At 35.4% G+C, this 12135-nt stretch overlaps 1 protein-coding gene across 4 annotated transcripts in view; it reads left to right on the top strand.

Annotated features, from left to right (window-relative positions):
* LOC106871242 (polypeptide N-acetylgalactosaminyltransferase 5) overlaps window positions 1-12135 on the top strand; it is a 124770-nt gene that overhangs the window by 106463 nt on the left and 6172 nt on the right. For 3 of the 4 annotated variants that reach the window (XM_052977285.1, XM_014917594.2, XM_052977286.1), the window contains one exon: window positions 4225-4435. The exons of the other annotated variant lie outside the window; for it this stretch is intronic. In XM_052977285.1, coding sequence (XP_052833245.1) covers window positions 4225-4435 — 211 coding nt within the window. The remainder of the gene's footprint in view (window positions 1-4224; window positions 4436-12135) is intronic. 4 annotated transcript variants of the gene reach the window in all.

Genomic DNA, 12135 nt, shown 5'->3' with positions numbered 1-12135 from the left:
AAATTCCACTGGGGTTGATATTGCCTTTCATGCTTTTGGGGTCAATTAAGTACCAGTTGCATACTGGGGTCGATGTAATCGATTATTCCCCTCATCCAAATTTCAGGCCTTGTGTCTATAGAAGAAAGGTTATTATGGTGGTGAGCTAACAGAATCGTTGGTGCATCAAACAAAATGTGCTATTTCTTTTCACTCATTACTTTCTCAGTTCATAATTACCTTTCGGTTTCCAGGGGTTGATGAAATAGTACCTGTCAAGTGCTATGGTCAATGTAATCAACTCACCTGGATCGCCCTTTTGGTAGCTTTTTCCAAAATTTGAAAAAATTTTTTTTTTTTTTTCGTTTATATATGTCTCTTTTGTTAAATCTGCGCCAGTTTTTTTTTTTTTTTTTTTTAAACATGCATCTTAAACTTTCTTTTGAAATCTGCTCCACAACTTTCCATTGCAAATTTCTAATTGCTGCATTTGAACTTACAGTGCTTCAATTTACTTACCAGCACACACACACACACACACACACACATACACACAGAACATACATATGTACACAAATACTTTTACACCTATTTTTACTAGCACACACCCACACACATATACATACACACACATACAGATACACAGTGAACCCTTTTATATTTAGATTCCATCGATTTCTAACGGATTGTGTAGTTCTTGTTGTTGTTTAAGTCAGCTCTGTTCCTGCGACGACGAGACAACTGTCTATCGTGTTCTTCCTTCATTACATGTGTGTTGTTCAGGGGATTTGGCTGTAGTTTCTAGCCGATCAAACTGCCTCGGAGAGTTGTTGTTGTAATTGGTTTAATTATTATTCATTTATTGCAAAAATCTGTAAATTCTGTTTTCGAGAGTAATTCAAGAGTAACTTCCCTTAGCAAACAAGGGAGGTTACTCTCATTGAAAAAAAAAAGGGGGAGACTACTCTCATTGGAAAAAGGGAGGCTATTCTCATTGGAAAAATGGGAGGCTATTCATAATTAAACCCGTTTTTCCCCCCGTTTTCTTGATGTATGCATAAAATTAATTCGTTGGGTGGAAGGGTTGTGTGTAAGTGTGTCCCCAATACCTTTGAGCCATTGATTTATCCGTTGTTGAGCTAGATATTTACCGTACATAACTTTTTCTTTCCAGTTTTTCTACTTTGGTCGGTGGCCATGTTTTGCCTTTTGCTTTAATCTTCTGGCAAACGGTTGTGTTGCTTTGTCTTTTTGTATTAAAAAAAGGTCTTGAGAAAATGTTCTCAAGTGTTTTATTGTTCAATCGAGTTTCTTCCTGTTTTCCTAACGTTTCATAATTTCTAGACGGCTAAACTCCTGATATTGAGAGAAAGATGTGTAGACCCCTAGTGGTGGTTTGGTACGTTAGTTTGAGATATATCTACCTTCCTCCACTTTTGATGCCTAAGTTCCACTAACATTTGCCTTTGAATGGTGCATCCTATTGTCAGCATCAATTGGGCAGTGAGCTGGCTGAGTCGTTAGCATGCTGGGTAAAATATTTTCTCTTCATTATGTTCTGAGTTCAAACTCCACCAAGGCCGACTTTGCTTTTCATCCTTTTGGAGTCGATAAATTAAGTACCAGTTATGCACTGGGCTCAATGTAATCGACTAGGCCCCTCGCCTCCCCTTTTCAGGCCTTTTGCCTATAGTAGAAAGAATTATTATTTCAAAGACAATGAGCTGCCATCATTAGGACACTGGCCAAAATGTTTAGTGGTCTTCCAAATTTTTATCTGGTCAACTTGTCCCCATCATCCTTTAGAAATTGATAAAATAAGTACCAGTTGCATACTGGGGTCGATCTAATTGACTGGCTCCCTCCCCCAAAATTTTGGGCCTTGTGCTTAGAGTAGAAAAGATAAAATAAGTACCAGTTGAACACTGGGGTTGATGTAATCAACTCATCGCAAAACTGCTGCCCCTGTGTCAAAATTTGAAACCATTATTATTGTTATTATTTCAACAATTTCCTCCATGTGTCTACAGTACCACCATCCAGTGCTCCTCTGATTTCCTGAGCTGTGTCTTGACAGTCTTTTTTTTTTTATGGAAATTCACAGCTGTCGATAATGTTCTACTTTTGTTTGTGACATTTGTTATTTCTCATCTTATTTTAATGTTCTTTCTATTTTCTGTGGAGATTATGAGCCACATGTCACATTTTGTTGGCTGGCTTCGCGTGTGTTATTGTGAATGTGCAGGGAGTGAGTTGTATGGATTGAGCAATGTTTTATAATGTCAAATGTTGAGCGTGGGATGGCTATTTGATATCGAATCTGTAATGTAGTATTTGATGACAGAGCTCACAGTTCTGTTATAGAATTGAGCGATGATTGTAGAGAGAATATATTGCATGCATTGGGTTGGTGATGTCAGCTTATTTTTGGATAAGTTGCTTTATCAAGCATTTGATTCTATAAAAGCATCTGTTGTAAGTTGATTCTGCATAAAATCCTACTTCTTTTCAACTTTGCCTTTCATCCTTTCAGAGTCGATAAATTAAGTACCAGTTGAACTCTGGGGTTGTTGTAATTGACTTGCCCTCTTCTGAAATATTTCAGGAAATTGATAAAATTAGTACTAATCAAATATTGGGATTGATGTAATTAACTAACTCTTTCCCTAAAAATTTTAGGCCTTGTGCCTATAGTAGAAAACATCATCATCATTATTATTATTATTATCATTATTATTATTATTATTATTATTATTATTATTATTATTATTGAAAGCGTTGCACAGTATCCAATATTGTGATGTTGTAGATTGAAGATATTGTGTGTACCGTGGGGGAGCATCATGGAGGTGGCTCAGCATGGGTAACCTTGAAAAGAAGACTGAAAACCTAATCATCATGGCCCAGGGCCTGGCATTGAATACCCAAGCTCAGTGAAAACGGATAAACAGAAGTACAATGAACCGTGGCCACATGTGTGGGTAGGAGCATTGTTAGTGCTTGTGAAAGTCTTGTGCAGAAAGCGTTGAAGCACAGAAACGACAAGATAGTCCAAAACTACTGTACTGGAAGTATGGATATGAGGTAATGGGTGCTTGGTACCAATGTACACTGGAAAAGGTAATGGACGAAAGCAAGAGGGCAAAGATCCTCTGGGGCTTTGACTTCCGGACAGACAAGGAGGTGTTAGTGCACTGAAGGCCGCATTTAGTAACCTGTAGCAGAGACAAACAAAATCGCTGTTGTTGTTGTTGTTGTTATTATTATTATTATTATTATTATTCAATTCTTTATTATTTTTGTTTAGCTATTATTACATTCTTTCTTTATGTTATTGTTAAAAACATTTTTTTTATTTATACCAAGCAAATAACAATTAAACTGGATGCATAATTGAATTGTTTAAAATAAGATTATAATTTTCCAAACCATTCACCTCATTCACTCTTAGAGATGGACATAAAACAGTATTTCAGGATTTACATATGTATCAATCAGTTTCATCTCTAGTCATTGTCTTATTCCTAGAAATGTTCAAACTACATTGTATCAGACTGAATTAGATCTAGGAAACCTTTATTTCTAAACTAAAGGGAATTTCACTTCAAATTCCTGTGTCAATGGTGTTGTGATGAAATACATTCCCAAACTTATTTTCTTACAGAATCTGTTATATGATTTTGTCAAAAATCGTGGAATGCAAAACAGACAACTCTGCCATTTTATAGTAAATGAAAATTGTTTGAGAGCATTTATTTAAATAATATATAATATATGATAACTTATTATTTTGAAAATGATAAAATAAATTATTAATCGGGGACATCTTATTTCATGGTATACTAACTAGAATTTATTCATAGGATCCACTCTGAGAAATGTCAGATGAGAAATCAGAAAATGATTGAAAGTTCAGTCTTGTACTTTGTACTCATCCAAGAATGGTGATGATCAGAAATCGAAGCTGTTTGAAAATTTATTGTAAATGAAAATATTGATGTCTGATGAAACCGTATATTTGAAGAAGAGCTTAATTAACTAAATCAACTTTATTCTATCAACTGCTACAATCAAAGGCAAATTTTGACTTGAGTACCTAGAAGATGAAATTTTGTAACTAAATACCATCTCTTAAGATAATCAGGTTAATTGGCAAAAATTATACTCTTATTAATGATAAACAAACTAATTTACAAAGATGTAGACATTTAACCAGTTAAAATAATTGTCTAATTTTATATCCAGGCTGGCTGGAGCCTATTCTTGATCGAATCGCTACTGACAAGCGCTATGTTGTGACTCCAGTGATTGACCAGATCGATGACAGTACACTACACTTTGTCACTTCAGTAGGAAGTGCCATACAAATAGGCCGTTTTGACTGGAATTTGATATTCAACTGGATGGTTCCATCGAAATTCTATAGAAACATGTCTGACATAGCGGCACCAATTAGGTTGGTTAAACATCAATTTCAGCCACATTAACTAATTTATTATAAGATATATATGTATATATGTAAATACGTGTTTGTGTGTGTATTAATATAAGTATACAAATATACACACAAGCATATAAATGTGCAAATATGGATATATGTATATGCATATATATGTACATGCACACACATACTCAATCACATAGACACACACACACACATGCGCATATGAATATATATATCAATACACATGTATTCTTATATATGGGTGAAATAAACATGAGAAATGTTCTGCCCCACTGAGAAACTACAGAAAATTTTTATATATATATATATATATATATATATATATTGCACACTCTTCTGATGGTAACTAATGTTATCTGATTGTTTGAACCTCTTCTGTATCTTCAGCAAGTATCTCAGAATCACAAGGCATTTCTCCCCTTAGCCTGTAAGCTTCACTCAAAAGGAACAAGGACTGAATTAGCCTTCCTTAGAAGAAGGGTTCCATGTATAATCTTTTGTCAACTACAACCCCATTCATGTGATCTCCAACACCATAGCTATTTGGTGGTGGCGGTGGGGCGGGGGCTTTCTTCAAGAGTTTTGGTTCCAGACCTTTCTTCTACACAAAATAGTGTATTGATTTTACTTAGAAACTATGGCAGATGACTGCAACCGAGTCTCAGTAGTCAAGTCCTGACACTTGGTTTTCTTTATATATATATATATATATATTTCTTTACTAGTTTTAGCTCAAGAGCTGCAACTATGCTGGGGCACCAACCATTAGCTTTGCCATACTTTCAATTAACCTTCTCTGATGTGTGGCATGCAGTGAATGAGGAGGTTTGATGTTGGGACCCTCATCTGCATTTCTTGCCACAGGATAGGTTCATCTGAAATTCTTAATAGGAGGAGATCCAGTTTTGTTTTGAAGACACCTTCATCCACCTCATGTAGTTTTCTCAAGCTTTGTGGAAGGATGTTGAAGAGTTGTGGACCTTTGAAATCCAAACTGTTGCAGTATCTGGTCCTGTATCCTGGTGACAGTGTGAATCTTTTGGTACCATGCAGTTGTGTTACCACCTCTTTCTGCTGTTTGTGTAACTTACAATGCCTAAGATGTTCTAGGATTTTCCAGATCTATGGCTTGCATTATGGACATGAATTCTTTGAATTTCATGTCAGTGTCAGGTGTAGAGAGACATTGGAGTCAATCCTGTTTGATGATCTCTTTCTCACTTGATTCCCAGTATGCTTTATGGAAGTTCAGACTGGATAGATTTTGGGTGCTTCTCGTAGGCTGCATGTCTGAAGGTTTCTTTGGTCCATACAGAATCAGCTCCATTGTATTGTGATCCAAGAGTAGAGTCGGTATTAAATTCTCATTAGGGATGAAATCCATATTGCTTGTGAAACAGAGATTAAGTATATTATTTGACCTGGTCGAGTGGAGTATTACTTGCTCCATGTATAACCGGCTGGTGAGGTTGAGCAGGGTTTCCACCTGACTTTCTTCATGTCACATCATTCCTGAGAGAAAAAGGGCCTGAGACCATCCTACATTGTGTAGGTTGAAATCTCCTATCAGAAATACACTGATATGTTGTTCTAGTTTGGTTAAGACTTCTATTCTTGCAAGACAGTCTTTGAATAGGCCCATGTGATTTGGAGCATCCGATGGGCAATAAGTAGTACATATAACAACACCAAGTTGTCTTATATGTACAATTAGTGTGTTACACACTGAGTTTGAGTGTGGCCAAAGAATCTGGGGTGTACGATTTTCACACATGTAGCTTGTAACTCAACCATGATTCCTGTCTTTTCTGTTGCTTTGCAATACAACATACTTTGGTACATGTATTTCTCCATTAAATTACCTGTTAAAAGAAAGGAATGAAATGGAATTGGACGCAAAAATACCAAGAAGTCTTCAAATAGTTAAAAGATGTGCTACCTTAGAAGAAATTAAAGCGAAAACACCAAAAGATGACTTTATAAATAAAATGAAAGTCACTTTGAAAGAAAATAAAGTAAATACACACTGGACTGAAAATTTTAATTCAAACTCATATTCTGTATACAGCAACATTCTGATGTATGCACCGAGGATTGTAGTACCATTGACGCTGCAAACCAAAATTCTGAAAGATATTTATGTTGGACATCCAGAAACATTGCACATGAAAGCACTTATGAGAAGCTACGTGTATTGGCGAAAGATGGATAAAGATATGGAAAATCTTGTATGATTCTGCAGAGGCTGTACTTGGACAATGAAATCACCAACTGTAAGATATCGACTGTGGCCAAAGACTGAGACACGATGCTCCAGGCTCCACATAGACTTTGCAGACCCACTATATGGAAACTATTTTCTTGTAGGAATGGATGGTTACACAAAATGATCAGAAGTATGTAAATGTAGACATCCTACATTGTCTGCAATAATTGATTTCTTCCATGAGATAGTTGCTCAATTTGGTATACCAGATTCCATAGTGTCCAATAATGGGACACAGTTTACAGGATCTCAATTCAGAGATTTATGCCAGATATTCCAAATTGATCATGCCACCATATCACCCACGGTCAACTGGTCAGGCAGGATGGTTCATGGACATGCTCAAGAGAGCATTAAGAAAAGAGAACAATGGAAGGGTTGATGACCTGGCATTAATAGAATTTCTAAGGTATATAGAGTTACTCCAAACCCAAATGCACCAGCAGGTAAATCCCCAACCAAACTAATGTTCGTGAGAAAGATTAAGTCCATATTCGACAAACTGCTGTCAAGCAGAGAAAAATCCTTGGAATAACAAAAATGACAAAAGCACTACAACTGAAAACTTTTAAGGAGGTGTAAAAGTGCTTTTTAAAAAAACGTACAGATATGGAAAACAGTCATGGGAGGACAGTGTTATTTGGGAAATTGTCTAGATGGTGAAAACGGCAAAAGGACAAGGGTTCAATTTCAAAAGGTATGCAAACCAGTTGGGAAAAAGATACACCAAGAATAATAATACAAGAACTGACGGATTTTATGTAACTATGCTTGAAGTACTATTTCCAGAGAAAACTGACACACCCGATCGGAATAGTACCAGAAAGAGGGAATTTCCAGAGTCTTTAATGGTTGACCCAAAGAGGGAAAAGTATTGGACTCCTTTTGGTGTGGATTTTTTTTAAAAGGGAAAATGTGGGGGAGAAATAAAAAAAAGTAAATAAATGTGTATATCCACACACTCCGAGAAGTGTATAGTTTAAAAGGGAAGATGTTGTGGTGTGAACTGACACCCCAACCCCCATGGGACTTTCAGTGGACTGGGCAAGTCTTATAAACAGATGAACCAGCAGAGAGTTGAGGTCGAACTGTGACAGCGTTAGTCTCATTATTGATTCTGCATTGGATTAATATTGTGTGAACGGTTATAATAAGATAACCAAGTCTTGTTACATTGCTTGTTGTTATACAGTCATATTTGGTACTGTGATATATTGTTACACACACACACACACACACACACACACACACACACACACACACACACACACACACACATCATGTATTGTCACAGATGATTTCACGCACACGTCTCACCCATCAAATCTCTATTCTCTCAGATACACTGCTTTGCAATCCTGAACATTTTATGCCTCTCATCCTCACACTGTAGAACATTGGCAAACTCCTTACTTTCTGCCATTCCTTTTGTAAACCTCTCTTCTGGCTCCCTGATATAATCCTCTGCTGTTTTTTCCCCTCTGCCGAGCTGGGACTTTGCACCAGCCACAGATTTGTTCCACAGAGACTTCCAATTGTCCTTGAAGCTATATGTCCCTACCTCCTCCTCTTCCTCTTTCTCCTCCTCCTCCTCCACCACCTCCTCTTCCTCTTTCTCCTCCTCCTCCTCCACCACCTCCTCTTCCTCTTTCTCCTCCTCTCTATCATCCATTAGAATGTCTCTAAATTTCTGTTGGTTTACTGGGTCTTCCCTAATCTTCTTTTCCAGTATGGTTTATTTCTCCAAGTCTTTCTAGCCCTTAATTCTTCAGTTAGCATGGATAATTTTTTTTCTCCGTGGTAACTGCAGTGAATTTGCCTTTTAACAGTAGAAAAATGTCACAAACATATTTTTTGACTAACCTAAAATTTACTTATGCCTAAACACTTCTTGGTGCTGATATTACTGTACACATACACACACACACACCTACGTGCAAATGCTTCCACATTAAGCTGATGGATTACTCAACACTTTGTAGTTTTATACATATTTCTATATCTTTGCTTGGAAAAGGTTGATTGTGAATGATATATTGACTTCCTGTCTGCAACCAGTTTGATATTGGTTGCTAAGTCGAAACTTCAAAGTAACCACCAGCATTTTCCTATTACTGTGTGTGTGTGTGTTTACTTTCAGTGTGTGGAAATCCAAAATCCTTCGCTATGAAGGAACTCTGAGTTAGCTTTGTTAGTTTTGGATTTGTACTAAAGGTTTTTCACCAGTTTCTTTGTTTTTAGAATAGAGTTTTGATACCCCAAGTTATAACTAGTTATTTTTGTGTTTTTGCCCCTGTATTGAGTGTTTGACATCGGTTTTGGATCTTCTGTCATAGATTGAGTCTGAGGATTTCTATTTCCATTTAAGTCTCCAGTATTGCATAAATAAGAAGGAGAGAGAGAGAGAGATTGTGTTTCATGAGCACAAGGCTTGTGCTCTGTGTGTTTGTTAAGTTTTGAGATATTAGAGTTGTTAATGACATTTGCCAGGTTGGATGCTGTTGAGAATGAGAATTTTACTGTATATCGATTGAAAATACTATAGTGTTTATGGTCGGGAGGTAAGTTTGCCTTTGGTATTTTGAAGAAAGCACTAGTTATGTTAGTCTTGTGTGTGTGTGTGTGTGTGTGTGTGTGTGTGTGTGTGTGTAAGGAGTGTCATATCAAGTTACATTTCTTTTTCTGTAGTTTGTTGTACTTGAGGTTTATCAGTTTTGTAGAATTTTTCATGTTTACAGCCTCTTAAGGGTTCAAGTGTAACTTCGTTGTTGGGACCAAAACTAATAAAGATTTTATGGAAGTAAATATTCTTTTACCACCTATTTTAGATTTCTGTTTAACCTTCTCTTTTTAATTTGGTTTGAAATTTAGCAGAGTTTTCTCCATTTAAAGAGACACATAGTCATTGCTATTAACTAAACATTTTCTCTCTAATCTGCCTCAGCACACTTTGTTGTCATCCATTTGTTCACCTTAATTATTATTGAGGTATTTAGTTGTCTTCTTTACTCAGCTGTTTATTCTATGGGAGTTTAGCATTTATGACGTCAGTTTTCTATTGACCTTGTGTGTTGTTTTGATTTAGATGTTACATAGAAACAATGGTAGCATTTCTTACTAAGATTCTTTGTTTTGAGAAGTACCAATCTTTCCACTACAGTTTCCTTGTTCTTTGTACAGAATATCATTGAATCCTTTTCAATGCTTCATTGTAATGTTCAACATTATTGTTAAATATTTGTTCGTTAGCTTAAAATTTTGAGTTGGATTCCCTCTGTGTAAGACCTTTCCTATCTAAGACCTTTCTTTATTTCAAAAGGCTTCAGGCACGGGTATCCCTTAATTTTAATATCTCTCTTATGTGTTGCACACGGTGACTGACCATAGCTATAAATGGCAAAACGCCCTGTGTAAAATTCCGTGAGGAAATGAAACAAATATTTAATGTTTGCAGATCAGCTTCCAGGAATCTGTCTAATATCTAAATTGGTAAATCCAATAACTTAACACCACTGTATGCCGTGGCTGCATAAGCAATGTGTTTTGGAACAGAAGTGGGTTAGATGGGTGCTGATGAAGGGACAACAACCCCTGAAATATGGCATACACACTCATTACCCACGTCTCTGATTTCATTGCTTATTTACATCTGATGGGAAATGCTGTAGCAAAAATCAGTGCTGGCTATAAAATCTGTAGAAACAACCTTAAAAATAATTTAACAAGCACTGCTGATGCAAAAGGACATTAGACTGACACTTAGAAAAACATTTTAATATGCTTCATAGTATATTGTGTTTGCATAACAAAGTGCCACGTATCTACAAACCTTTAAAATTTGGCTTCATCATTTCTTAAGATGAGGAATAATACAATATGAAGAAAAGTTTTTTATGTGTCACACTGAGTGTATTTCTCAAAGAAATTAAATACCTATCCTGGCTGGTTAAAAAAAAAAAACATCTCTCTTCCCATCACACATTCACTCACACACAAAGAAGAGGAAAAGTACAGGTTTCACACTCAACAACATTTCTTTTATTACAATAAAAATATAAAACAGAATTATTTGAAACAAAGATTTTTCTTAGTTTCAAAAGGAAAAAAAAAACCTGCAACCGACTAATTTTCTAAAACATATTTTCCTATGAATTTTGAAAAATACATGCATACACACATATATACACGCACACACACACACACACACATGCACACAAAATTCTGTTCTTTAATGATTTCAAAAAACAAATGGTTTTCAATGAGCAAGACACATTGCACACATAAAATGAACATTTCTAAAACAAACTAAAAAAATACTAATTGTTTAACTTCCTTTTTAATATCATTCCATTAAAACTGGTCTTCTAAATTTCATTAATAAATAATATATTTTGATAAGAAGATTTAGGGAGTTTGAAATTGAGCCATGTTGATTTTAACTTTCCTATTCCTCGTGTTCATAAAATAAAGTAGCAATCAAATATCAGAGATGGATAGAATCAACTATATGTCACCTCTTTCCACGTTGACCTGCAAAAAGTTATAGACTTTATAGTGTCCCAAATTGAGAGTAGTGACAAACACATTTTGTCACTTAATATTCTGAGGTAGAGTCAACACACGCATCCTTTTCACATTTACTACTTTGTATGCTTCTAACACTGCAGCACACAACTATCTTAAATACAGCCTCTCACTATTTGACATTTCTTTCAAACATGATTGTGCACGTTTGTGCATATGTACATTAAAACAAACATGTTTGCATGTATATATATATATATATATATATATATATATATATACACACACACACACATACCCATGTATATATATGTGTGTGTGTATATGTATAAGTGTGTATGTATATGCATGTATATGTTTGTAATATATATATACACACATATATACAGAGAGAGAGAGCTAAAGGGATTTGGGTAGAAACTGTGTAATATGCTATGCAAAGCTCATCTACAGTTATTGGCTACCTACTGTCATCATACAGTGGAAATGCACCTGCTGCTAGATATACATCAAGAATTTCATGTTATTCATAAAATGCATAAACAATAGGAAATAGATTGAATGACATTCTTTATTTAAAATCACTACAATTGTTTTGACACATTTGTACACTCATACATTTTTTAGATGATACACGTGACATATTGTGTAATCACATACTGTGAATACTAAGAGCTTAGGGTAGTCATTCTCACACTGGGTGAAATGACTATGATTTGAACAAGGAATTATTTAAAACAATCACCGGAAGAAGTGCATTTTACATCTTTGATGGATGATAATGGTTAATCATATCATCTCCCCAATGTACTCCAAGAGTAAGAATATGTAGAAACAATTGTAGTGATTGACTTTAAATGATTTTAAATTCATTTTCTATTGTTTAATATATATATATATA

This window comes from Octopus bimaculoides, chromosome 27, assembly GCF_001194135.2.
Source record: "Octopus bimaculoides isolate UCB-OBI-ISO-001 chromosome 27, ASM119413v2, whole genome shotgun sequence".
Taxonomy (NCBI): Eukaryota; Metazoa; Mollusca; class Cephalopoda; order Octopoda; family Octopodidae; genus Octopus; species Octopus bimaculoides.
This window is presented reverse-complemented; position numbering and strand designations above follow the sequence as displayed.